Here is a 13,147-nt window from a genome sequence, read left to right on the forward strand (position 1 = left end):
CAGAGAGGTGGTGGAGTCTCCTTCTCTGGAGATATTCAAAACCCGCCTGGATGCAATCCTGTGCAATGTGCTCTAGGTGACCCTGCTTGAGCAGGGGTGTTGGACTAGATGATCTCCAGAGGTCCCTTCCAACCTCAGTGATTCTGTGATTCTGTGATAAAGGAGATGAGTGCTGTTTGATCTTGGTCAGGCTTAGAGCCTAAAAGACATCCAGATAAAATTTGTATTACAGTTACTGTTTCTGACCCAAATTCTGAGGCATTCAAGGTAACAAATATACAGTTCCTTACTGTTGATAGTGTCGGCTAAGTTCTTCAGCTGCTTTGCATTGTCCAGGACTTCAATCCTCTGTGTGTAGGGATTGTACCGAACAGAGAAAGGACGAGGGATTGTTGAAGCAAATTTCCTGAGGAAAAAACACAAAAACACATACAAACATGAAATAGTCCTTTCTTTCAGTAACTCTCTCTTAGCTGGTGTGTGCTTTTTTTGATGGGAGGGATAAGGAAATCTATGTGAGAAAATGACTAAAATTATTGCTGAGCGATCTGAGACCTTCAGCATGGTGTAATATGCTTGAATTTGCATTTGTGCTTACTGCCCTTTTTTTTTCCAAGACCTAATTATGCTGTTGGCGTGGGAACACTGCTGCTGATATAGGCCAAGTAAGTAGCTACCAGGATTTGCTGTAAATATCTGATTTTCCTTTCAGTAATGTGAAATATAGGAGTCCTGATCCATGTTTGCAGTTTCTGGAAAAGTGAGGTCAAGCACCCGTTTGGGCATACCTTGGAGTAAGCAGTGGACTAACTTCTAACATAGCTGGTATTGGCTCCCAGGTCTTTGCAAAGCTAGGAGATGGTCAGTGGAGCAAAGTGGCAGTCTTGCCACCCCTTATCCCCAGCCTTTCCTGCTGCAAAATACTCAATTCCATGGCAGAAATGCTAATTTTTTTTGGTATTGTGGGGAAACATTAATTTGCATAACCACAGAAATGTGGAAAGTAAGGCTCTGAATGGGATGAGATGGTCAGAGCTATTGTTTCAGGCTCCTTGCAGACCCCAGCAGGATACTGGTTTATATATCTGCTTTGGATTACTGAAATTATTGCTGAAACAGGAGGGAAAGCACACAAGCATTGATTATGGAGCCCCATCATACAGACCATGACTCAGCATGGTAAATCCCATATGCCCAGAACTGTGGAATATGCTGGATCCCACCTCCATATCATTCTTTCAGTTCAGCCCTAATTATCATTAACTAAGGCATTTTTTCAAACAGAGATCAGTGTGAGCAGGCCCCAAATGGGTTCCAGTGGAAAAATACTATGGTAGCTAAGATGAAAGAGTTTGGTGGTTTCAGTCCATCTCTTTCAAGCAGAGGGATCCACTTTATAAGACAGTCTTCCTAAATCTTGATTAGAAGCTGAACACCTTAAACTGAAATTTTTTAGGTCAGCCTCTGAAGAATTTTTCAGGGAGGTTTTCTGTTACACACACACACACACACACACACACACACATGTTCATCTATACGACACCCATACAGGCACCAGACCAACCCCCAGGCCTCCATTTCAATTTAACCAGTATTCCAATTTGGTCGCTGAAACAAATGAAAAAAGATCAAAGATCTTTTTTAAAGAGTAAGACAACATTTGCTGCCTTCTCAAGGAGCTTGCTCCTCAGTTAGAGAAGTACACAGAGAAGATTGAAACTGTGTGCAGGATATTATAACAGCACAAACCAGAAAAGAAGGCCATCGATTCTCAGGTATCACCCTGAGGGGAAGGGCAGGAGGAGAGATTTCAGGCTGATGATGACAGAGAAAGCAGAAGGGGAGGTAGCTAGAAAGACCTAGGAGTTGGGGAGCCCTGGGCAGCAATGTCTTGGGTCATGGTATGTGAGTGTCTGTGAAAAGGAGAGAGAGAGAAAGAGGAAGAGACTGCAGATCTGGTACAAGTCCCTGTGTGGCAATTCCCTTGAAGGATTTGCTGAGTGTGAACCAAGTCTAACCCACATTGGCCTTGGCTGACATTCAGAGATACTGAGTTTTCTAAACAAAAATAGAAATATTGCTGTGAAGGGGATCCCAGGCTGAACCCTAACTGCAGTCTGAGTCACTCCTGTTTCAGAACCAAAACCCAGAACTGAACCTGGACCATTATTTCAGAGTTTGGTTGAACTGGAACTGAATCAGAATGTGAGTCACAGATGACTGAAAGATTTATTGTGTAGCCCTGTAGTCCTGTAACCACACTACCGGTAAGACACTACAGGCTCTTTATCAAGCTAACAGCAAAGGCCTCAGGATTGGGATTGTCAGGCTTGCTTGGGTTTTTTTGTTTTTTGTTTTTAACTGTAATAGCAATTGTCTAATGGCCATGTGGCTATTACCTAATTTGTTTTAGCTTTGCTTAACTCCATATAATTGTGTGCTATAATGCCTATTGTTAATAATTTTGATATAGACAGGAATAACAAGTAGTTATGCTGTGTAGAATGAATAACTCTGACCCCAGAGTAATGATGTTGCATGCAGGAATACAAGTGTGGGCTGACAGTAGAGGCCTTGAAAGCATGGGCATAGGATGATACCGGAGGCCCATGGGCTACCAGCAACTCCCCAGTGGTCAGTAATTGATGGCAATGCAAACTTAGGAAGTGATAAAAAATGATTTTAGGGGAAACAAAATGGACAAATTAAAAAATATCTAGCATATGTAAAATGTACCGTGTGTAGTAAGATCAGAAGTAACACAGAGTTGCAGACCAACAGAGAAAGAGCAAGATGTAAGGCAAGTCAGAAAACATAAAAAGGGCTCTGAGCAGACCTTGGGGTGAGAAGGAAGAAAGGAAGCCTCAACATCATACTCCTCCTCACAAGAGAGAGGAAGAAACCTCATTCATTAACATCACCTACCTCCTCCAAAGACCTCAGGATGCTGACTACTTGTCAGCCCACCCACCCCCATTGCCCACCACCACCAGGCTGAAACTGTCCACCTGAAGACACAGAAGAACAGGGGAAGGACAAGCGTAACTTCAGAGAAAAAAAGGGTAGCTACTAGGAGATTTTCTTGTATAATAACTTTTAACTATAGCATTGTTGAAAAGTTTTGCTTTATATTAATTAGATAGCTTAGACTGTAAGTCTTAATATCGTTGTGATTGGACTAATAATGATGTTTGTTGTATTGTGGTTGTACTGATAAAATCTTAACTAGACTAATCACCAATTCTTGGCTTCACATGTAAGGTGTGTTCCCCTTTTTGCCCAAAACAAGATTTTGAGTGTAACAGCTGCTTAGTCTTTTAGAGCTTTGCACAGTTTTTTCTAATGCCTATCAAAATGTTACTGTCATTACATTACATTACATATCTGTCATGGCAGTGGGATCCATTCTATTGGCAGTAGACAAGAAATTGGGTCTTATGTGGAATGACTGTATTACCTTAGCTTTTCTTTTGCATCTTTAAAACTTTCAGCAACATAGTAGATAGGCTGGAACTCAGTGACAGGGTACTTCTGCACAGAAGTCTTCTCCAGGACAAGAGGTTGAATCTCAGGTTTGCTTGATAAACAGTACTACAAGCAACAGAGTAAGAAATTTATTTCAGGCAAAAAGTGCTTGCATTTACTGCAAAAGAAAGACAGAGCTACTAATGCCACCCATTTGCAGATAGGAAAGACTTGCTTTTGCGGAATGCCAATAACATGGTCACTAAGTAGGAAGGAAGTAGGTTTGAGTCCTCTGTGTATATATATACATGGACACATTTATTAGATAGAGCTGTCTAATAAAATATGACATTTCATGCTACTTGTATGCACAAAATATGAAGCAAAATAATGATTTGAAGGGATTAACAAGAAAAGTTTGAGAAATTATAAAAACCCAAGAATGAACTATGTAACAGCTCTGAAATGTTGCTTTATAGAACACACCTGCAACTCCCCAAATGAAGACAGCAGCCCTGCACCATATGCCTTCAGTGAATCGCCTTCCTTACATAGCCCAAACTCCACCGTAAACCAATAAACCTAGCAAGAAAATCAGATAGAAACATATGATTCCTTGGTCAAAAAGAACACGTACACATCATTTATTTGAATGTACTTGGAGCTTACATTTCTATTTAAAATGTTGCAATGGGTCAAATATCAACTGTGTAAATTTAATAGTGTCCCCACAGGCTGAAATTCTTCCCCCTAGAAGGGGCATAGTGCCAGACCTACTGTGTCTGAAAATCAATTCACTTCCCTGACAAAAACAGTGTGTTTTACTGTGCTTACATTTGTCAGCAGAGCATAGACAATGAAACCACAGCAATAAAATTTCATTTTGGCTGGCCAAACCAACTGAAGTTTGAACCTTTGTGGATAGATTTATGTTTCCTGTTTCCCACAGAGGGACTCTAGCTGCAGCAGCAAGGGAGGGAATGAGCTGTCAGTACAACAGAAGACCCTACCAAATGAAGATAGTGTGTGGCCTAGCTTGACTTTTTGGTCTGTCACTGTGTAGCAGTTTGAAGGGATACCTGCTCTGACCTCGTAGAATGACCTCATCTACCAGAAATAGCAAAGATTGTGCAAAGTTCTGTCCAGCTGATTTGACGTCGGGGACACTAATCTCATAGGCATATCTTCCTTCATTTGGAGTTTGCAGCTCTGTGTCCCAGTTCTCTCACGGTAGGATTCAAGTGACTCATGTTGACTGCAGAGGACATTATCTGCCTGGCAGCAGGGAAGGGAAGGGATGCTAGCAGGTAAGACAGCTGCTAAAGCTGCCTCCTGAAATTTCCTGGGGGAATGTAGTAACACATAAGTTCTTCTTACCCAATATGTTTGTGCTGGAGGAAGTCTTGTCTGGCCCTCTGTATTTAATCACAACTGTCACTTTGAATAAGGAATGCCAAAATTATTTTCCTTAATGCAACTGTTTTAGGGTGGGTTTTCCAATCATGGACTTCATTTTGTTCCCATTCAACTCTATGGGAGTTCTATCAGTGACTTCAGTGGCAGCAGAATTAAGACAACACAGAGTGCTTTGGAAAACTGAGCCCTCATTTATTAAATTACCGTAGCGAGTTTCTCAATGAACTCATCTGGAGCTCCCAGAGATGCCAGTCCAATTTCCTGTAACAATAAACCATTATTCTTCAAGCTGTTTATTACAAACATTCTTCCTGTCTTGTCTTATGTAATTTCTCGCATTTTAAATGTTACCATCATTTACTACCACACACAGATGTTTACAGGACATGTTCTTATCATGCAGCATCAATTTTAAACCAGAAATCTCTCCAGAAATGAACAAAGGGTGCTGTCTAAATGTCATTTACAAGGCATGATCCTTTGTGCCTGGTACAAAGCCCACTGAGGTCAAATAAAATTTTCCTCTTGCTTTGACAGGCTTTTGATCAAGCCTACAATGCACACCCAAGAAAATGATATGGTAAAAAGGAGACAAATCAACCACATCCATACACCTTAAATATTTATGTTTGTTTTGATGGGCCCTGATTGCAAGAGTTTTTCTGGAGGCTTGGATCAGTTTCTTTCTGAATGGCAGGGCATGATTTGAAAGAGTTCTTTTGTACCTTTGGAGTTAAGCAGACTTTCCTGGGAGGAATACAATAGTCGGATTCAGAATGCAGCCAAACAAGACTGTACATATCAGCTACCCTTTTTGTTTTTGTTTTTTTCCAATGAGGACAGCACACTGCTGAATCAGAGCACTCCCTACACACCAAAAGCATGCAGGCAACCATCGCTATGCTAAATCCTAAGGAACCAAGGTACAGTAGGGTTTATATCAAAGGAAACCCCAGTCTGGAGGAAGGGCAGAGCCAGAGGGCAGTATTGAATGCTTATTAACTACATCAAGTTAATCTATATCTTGTGAGCATGTTACATCAAATCCATTATTCCTTCCTTCCTTCCTTCCTTCATCCCTCCCTTCTTCCTTCCTTCCTTCTTCTCTTCCTTCTTTCTTTCCTTCTTCTTTCCCTCTGTCTATCTTTCTGTCTTTTCTTGTTTTCTGGAAAGATGCAGCCAAAATGCAGCCTCCTTCTCTGAGGTTTGACTCTTTTACCAGAAACATTAACACTAGCCAAGAGAAAGATCCTCTCCAGCCTTCTCCCATACTTTGCTACCGGGATGGTTCCTCATTTTCCCTAACTTTTGGACTGTGGAGTGGGGCAATAACTCATCTGACTCAAGGGCAACTTAACCTTTCCCAGAAGGATCAACACCTACAAAGAGGGTTTTAGACAATGATTTCACAAAGGATTTGCCTATAAAAGACAAGCTCACACAAGACAGAAATTTGCAGTGTGAGTATGTGAGTTCTCCCATGTGATTTGTGTCTCGATTTCAAGAAATAAATAAATTAAGGTCTTCTTGAAGTATATGTACAATATGATTTTAATCAGGATTCATGGCCTACATGGCCTCAGCTGTACTTTGATACTAATAATCAAGAATGCAGCAATGCTGCCTCCTTTATTCTGGTTTGATTCTTGACAACGCTTTTGAAGTTACCAGCTGTGAGCGCTTGTCATTTCAACACTTACCCATTACAATCTAGACCTTCACACTCAGATAGCCAAAGAGAAAGGAAAACAATTAACACTTCCTGGTTTTTGGAAAGGGAAACTCAGCTGACCTCAAACACTCTTAACCAATAAGCTTAAAGGGGAACCCCTCCATAACCCTTTGTTCATCCTCTGAATTATCTGGTCTCTGGTGTTTAACTTACCTGGGAAAACTGAGCAAAACTGGGATCGGCAAAAAGAGGTACGTGTCCTAGTAGCTCATGGCAAATATCACTGCAGAAAAACATGACATTTGAATATAATTTAGGAAAAGTGCTAGATGAATCCCCTAGAATCTGAGTGTAGTCAGGAGTGCAAAAGAGGGCTCCTATCTGAGAATGATGCTCAGGACTCAGGGAAAAACATTTGCTCTAAAATGGTTTTCTCGACCAGAAGGTTTGTACTCCCCAGGGTTTTCAGTGGTTTTATACTCATACGTCCCTCAGAGAAAGGATGATGTGATATCTGTTTTGTATCATCAAAGGATGGCAGCATTGTTAAGGGTGACTTCCACAAGTGGAACATTGTTAAGGATGACAACTTAAGACTGCTCTCAAGACCACACCTTTCTTTTCATACTACAAGCCGAAATTAGATGTTTAGTTTCCTAGGCTCCTTAGACAGCCCAGAGGGAGAGGGACCCCCTCAGAGAGCAGGTCAGCTCAGCCTCCCTCACCATGGCCCACAGAGAACGCCCAAGCTGGTCATCCTATCCCAGTTGCCAGAAACCAGTTCTAAGGGTCTGGCACTGGATGACACTGGACATCTTAGGAAGAGTCAGTCTTTGAATGGGCACCTACAATCTACTATGTTAGCACTGTAAAATCGTTGCATGGTCTTTCTCTAAAGTCTGGGTGACCACAATCTTTGAAACCACTTACTTGGAGGGTAGTAACTTATTTGAGTCCTACACCTATGCACTGCTGAGTGACTTCCCATTTAAGCCCACTGTACTAGTTAAGTCCCGCAGGATGGGTGTACAGCTCTGGCCTTCTGCAAAAGGCAAATTAAACCATGAGCAAGCCTCTGAAAGCAGTGTTTGGAAAAGAAAACTATCCTTCCAACTGTCCACTTCTCCAGCTCATGAAAGCCCAGAAAGAAATCTCTCCACCAAAGGAAATGTCAAAAGACTGGGAGATAGCTTTAGCTGATCACAGTGCTGCTTAGGCTACTGAGAGCATTCACCATGGTGTCAAAAGGCACATCAGGAGCTCAGCCCTGGCTCCCCTTCAGACCCAGAGCCTCCCGCTGAGAGATGGGAGTTCACACTTCCTCAGGTGGGACTGTTTTCATGGCAATTTAAAATTCACAGCTGGCCAGGGATGTCTGGAGAGAACTCAGCCAAAGATGGCCAGTTTTTTGAAAGACAGAGAAGGAATTTGGTGAGATGTCTGCATCCCTTTGGTAGGAAGGGGAGAAAAGCAGACTAAAAGGCACAGGGAACAGGGAAAGGGGAGGGATGAGATGCTCCTAGGAAGGCAAGGTCTGTGGAAGACATTTACAGGGCAGGGACCTCCAGAGCAGGCATTCAAGAAGACATATGTTCAGGAAGACTGGGCTCCACCGGCCCAGCCCAACAAGAAGTGAAGTGGAGATGTGGAGGCTGGGGGCTTAGATGGAAAAGTGTAATCCAGTCTGTGAAAAACATAATTCAGAGGTCTCTCCTGGAGACAGAGCATGAGGCTTGCAGGCACTGCATAACAGCAGGGACTGTGGTAAGGGTTTCCGCTGTGCAGCTGGCCCCAGTTTGCCTGGGCATTGTGTGAGCAGATCAGAGCAAAGCAGATTGCAGCCTGGCTTTGTGCAGAATGTGAATGGGATGAGGAGAAACAGGGAGGAAAAACAGGAGCATGAGGGATAGAAAAATGAAGGGGATTGTAGGAAGGAGTAGGACGCAAAGAAATGGTAAAGGAGAAGAGGAAGAATTGCAACAGGAGGCAGAGGAAGAAGAGAAGTGTTTCAAAAACAGGAAGTGGAAAAAGACAATGGAGAGGCAAAGAGAAAACAATAACATAAAACTCAAAAAAAGAAGGGGTCAGTGATCTGGGCTTCCTCTATCTTGCTGCCAGAGGTTTGTTTGCAACATGCTGAGTCATTACTGCACTAGATTTCACACTACTTCTTCAGGTGTTAATAGCTAAGTTAAATGCCATTGTACGCTGCTCTCTCATCTCCCAGCCAGCACACAGGCATGCCTTCAGATAGCAAAACTGCCTGATCAGTCCCAGAAAAACTTGCAGAAGAGGAGGCAGCTCACTAAAAAGACCAGAAGTCTTCCAAAAATGTTTTCAGAAAAGAGCAGTCATTTGAGCATTCTCCATTAGCTCTGTTCCCAGGAGTTCTCTGGAGTCCCCCATGGTTACTGCAAGTTGGCCTGACCCCACTGCTAGTCTGCTGCAACTTTTCACACTTTCCATGCCAAAGTACTTACGGCTCTGGTGTGTACATGGGTTTGGATGCATGGCGAATATATTGTGTAGAGTGAAACACTCGGAAAGCCAGCCCAGCCAAGAAATCCCGAGAGGAGAGCAAGCCTGCCACAGGACGCAAGCGGAAGCCAGTGCAGGCTGATGGGACAGAAAGATGACACGTTAGAAACACCTAGTGTGTTTTATTTATCCTTATTTGGACTCCTCGCAATGGAAAAAATATATTGACTGGTTTTTTTTGCTCCCCCTATATTAATCAGCATTTAATTTCTACCCATGTGTACCATCATCACGGTATCTGAGCATCCCTGCCATTATACTCTTGGAAATTTTACAGAGGGGGACCTGAAACCTGAAACAGAGGTCAAATGATGTGCCCAAGCACTCACAGAGAGTCTGTGATAAAGCAGGGACTGCTTTTCTATCTCTGGAAACATTCCCCCCATCGACATCAGAGGCCTTTCATTTGACTTGGTTCTTTTAGATGCTTCAAACTTACTTTGTAAGAATTTTGAAATATCTTCAAGTTGGGGGATGTTATCCTCCTGGTAGCCACAGTACTTCTCCAGCAGTGGAAAGACATGGTTGTGTTCATAACAAGCATGAGTTGGATAGAGAGTCTTCAGCTCCCTGAAGACAATGCCCCATGTTCTCTTTTCCTCTTCTGTGTAGGTGACTTCAGGAATAGGTTGCCCGCTAGAAAGGAAATGGATACAATCTATGGGAGTGACAAAGAAACTGTCCTGTGCTATCAGCAACATCATCTGGAGCTTTACTCAGGGCTTGCCAGAAACTGGTGGTGTAGGAGAAAGGATGCCTTTGTGCCCAAGAGCACTCCAGCTGAGATACTGACCCTTAGCCAACTCCTTGCACTATTGTGGTGAAAACAAATTAGTGCATATTTGTCTTATCAGAATGTTCTTCTAATAATATTCACTAGCTGATGGGTTTTTTTCTCTTTCTAGATATACAGCAGCTGTAGCTGTTGCATTTCTTGCTCTAATGCAGTTTTCATAAATTTTAACATAATTGATACAAAAAATTAGTTCTAGAAAACTGTTTCTTGGGTGGTCAGAGTAATTCTGAGCTGCACCTCATGATCATGCTACATTTGCAGACTTTGGCCAGCTTGATTTTTTTTTTCTTTAATTTTAATGAGTAATTTTGGGTCAAATCACATCCTCAGGCCTCCATGTGCTCAGCTAACACTGAAGTTAGCAGGCATTAGGCAATCATAAGCAAAGTATTTGGGCCTCCTGAGGACAGTTGATTCCTTGGCAATAATGATAGGGCCATAGGTGAATCCAGCGGCTTTGAAAAATCAAAGGATTTTAAGTAACTTAATAGGGTTAACATCACTGCTGGAATAATGCTGGGGCCTTCCAAGCCCCAGAGATCCATTGTTAAACTCTCATGACACCCCACCATCTCCCACCCCCTCATTTTTAACTTGAGCCTGAGGGCAGTTCTTCTATAGCACTGTCATTTTGTGCCTCTGCGTATCAGCCCTCCTTGATCTGTGGAGCTTTAAACATGGTCTTGAATTATGAAGACTGCTGGGGAACTGTTGTTCCTATAGCACTGGCTGTTCCTAATTAATTCTCAGCCACCTTTCAGGACTAGATGGGAAACTATGGCTTAAAAAGCTTTCAAATTTCAATTAAAAAGTCCTAGGTATCAACAGGGCTGAAAGCAAAAGAAAGTGGAGAGGGAAGAGCAAGCAAGCTAAAAGCAAAGGAAACAGAGGTCAGGGAAATGAGGCATTCAGCAAAAATGAAGGTAAATGTATTAGGAGAGAAGGCAGAAGGGCAAAGGCAGAGGAGAGAGACAAATAGCAGTAGAAAAGAGGACAATTTAAGTACAAAAGAAGAATACAGATATAAATACAGAAAAGAGGAATACAGAAAAAGATTAAATTGATAGGGGGAAGAAAAGTATGAGACAACTGACTGCAGACCTGCCTCACCTTTTCAGATGACTTCACAAGCTAAACACATGTGCCTTTCCAGATACCTTCACATGAAGCCTGGTAGCTTTGGTTGTTCCTCTCGTCCTGCCCCACACTCCTTCCACCCATTCCTACACACAGCAGACGCCCCTTTGCCTCTTCTCCCCTGCTGCAGACCCTGAAAGGTGTCTCTGCCAGGTGTAGCACCCAGGGCAAGGGCATTAGGGGCACATCAGCGCATTCCTAAATTAACACCCAAAGTCATGAAAAGCATGTGCCTTCCTTCCATGAGCCCAAGAAGCCCAGACTGTGGCACTCACACTCTGCTCTTTGCTCTGTTACTGAAAAAACTCATTGGAAAGTTTAAAAACCTGGCATAGAAGGTGTTTTGGGGACCTTTAGGTCCAGGTCTGAACAAACTGTTACCTCTGTTTGCAATGTCTCTGAGGATCTGGATCACAGACTAAATATTAGTTATGTCTTGGAATATAATGGTTTTATCTTCCTAAGCTGGTTCCAGGTTGAATCTCAGTTTGTCTGGCTTTTGGGGTTTTTTTTGTTTGTTTTTTTATAGGTAGGATTTGATGGAAGCCTGCAAACTAGAGGCCAAAGATTGCTATCAGTTATGCAGGAAGGATACATCTTCCGTGGGAAACCTATAAATGGGAATTAATCCATTCCCTCTGGCCACGAAGTCTTATCAAAATTTTCTAGCCATAAACTGAGCTCCTGACTTTTTTCACTTTGTATCAGTCAGTCCAATTTTGTCTCGTGTTTTATGATTAGATTATTAGCTGTTTGGCTCAGGGACTATCTCTTCATCACTGTGTTGCACAAAGTGAAGCCCTAAATATACAACATATGTTACCTTAGCCTTTGCTATCACAATTTTTACCATTTTCTGCAAGAATCAGGCCCAGTAGTACTGATGTAAACATGTGAATGGCTTTGGGAGCAGAATTTTACCTCCTCCAAATGTGATCACTAAAAGCAATCAAGCAAGCCTGTTCTATCTGAATTTATCAACTCTATTCATTTATTTTTCTTGGGAAATGAGAGTCCAAATTGCTCATTGCAGCTGGGTCAGACATGATAAAAGTAGAGTATCAGGCACTGGATTAGCATCAGAACCATAACTTATTCATTATTTTAATAGTGTATGCAGCTCCTGCTTTAATGTAAATGATAGGCACTCCTCCCCCTAGCCCTGGTTTAATGGGGAGAATACCAGAAGTGGCTTTATTCAATGTTCAGGTCTTTGTAGTAGCAACTGAGTCTGCTGCTCAATTAGACAACAAAGCCAGAAGAAGAGGGTTGTTGTGGGGAAAGAGAGGAGGCGATGTTCTCATCTGAACATGTGCCTGGACCAGTTTACTTTTGTTTTACTGTGATTTGGGGATAAATGCATGAGCAGGAAGATTTAAACACATGCCAGAGAAAAGCCAACAGCAGCAGGATGCTTGTGGAAGGATAGCGATCAGCAGCAGGGCAAGCACCCTGTGAAAGGTCAGGAGACATGGGCTTGCTTTCCTGCCCCTACGCTGAACACTCACTGTCTGTAGTTGTAGGCAATATCCGCAAACTCCTTCCTCCGGGCCCGGTACACAGGATCTTTGAACCCCTGGAAAGAAACAGTGACAGTCAGTTGCTGTGTAAGTGCAGCTGGTGAGCAGCCCACCTCTTGCCAGGTTCCCTCGGACATGGCTGGAGGCACTGAAGGGGTTGGAGGGAGCAACAAGCTGGTGAGGACCCAGGCTAAGAGCACGAGAGTGAGTAGGGAAGCTGCTTTCCATCCTGCATATCTGCACTGGGACACATATCTCCCCATCTACAGAACAGAACAAGAGCGACCAGAGGAGTCACCCAGCCACAGCCTCCTAACCCATTTCTCCCCTCAAGCCCTATCACCTTCGTGTTTCCACTTGCCATGAGAGACTCAGGCTCTTTTACAACACAGACAGAGTGCTCCCAAAAGAGCAACCGGCTGCATTAACACTATTCAGATGACTAGTGGTCTTCTCTTACATGTAGGTTTCTCATGAAACATGTTGCAGTTCCTAACATAGCTGGGCTGGTCTAGAGGAGCAGAGTTAAACCATGTTAGAAATACAGTCATGAACTCAGTCAGACTTTTTAGGTGGGTTTTCAGCATGAACCATGTTCGAAGG

The 13,147-nt window shown here is 42.8% G+C and overlaps 1 protein-coding gene across 1 annotated transcript in view; it reads right to left on the reverse strand.

Annotated features, from left to right (window-relative positions):
• LOC112961526 (phenylalanine-4-hydroxylase-like) overlaps positions 1–13,147 on the reverse strand; it is a 43,047-nt gene that overhangs the window by 3,314 nt on the left and 26,586 nt on the right. Inside the window, exons 5-12 of the mRNA XM_026056822.1 lie at positions 12,533–12,600; positions 9,531–9,727; positions 9,034–9,169; positions 6,767–6,836; positions 5,086–5,142; positions 3,952–4,047; positions 3,458–3,591; positions 291–406 (exon numbers count right to left, since the gene is read on the reverse strand). Coding sequence (XP_025912607.1) covers positions 291–406; positions 3,458–3,591; positions 3,952–4,047; positions 5,086–5,142; positions 6,767–6,836; positions 9,034–9,169; positions 9,531–9,727; positions 12,533–12,600 — 874 coding nt within the window. The remainder of the gene's footprint in view (positions 1–290; positions 407–3,457; positions 3,592–3,951; positions 4,048–5,085; positions 5,143–6,766; positions 6,837–9,033; positions 9,170–9,530; positions 9,728–12,532; positions 12,601–13,147) is intronic.

Source organism: Apteryx rowi, unplaced genomic scaffold (genome assembly GCF_003343035.1).
Source record: "Apteryx rowi isolate R43461 unplaced genomic scaffold, aptRow1 scaffold_133, whole genome shotgun sequence".
Lineage (NCBI taxonomy): Eukaryota > Metazoa > Chordata > Aves > Apterygiformes > Apterygidae > Apteryx > Apteryx rowi.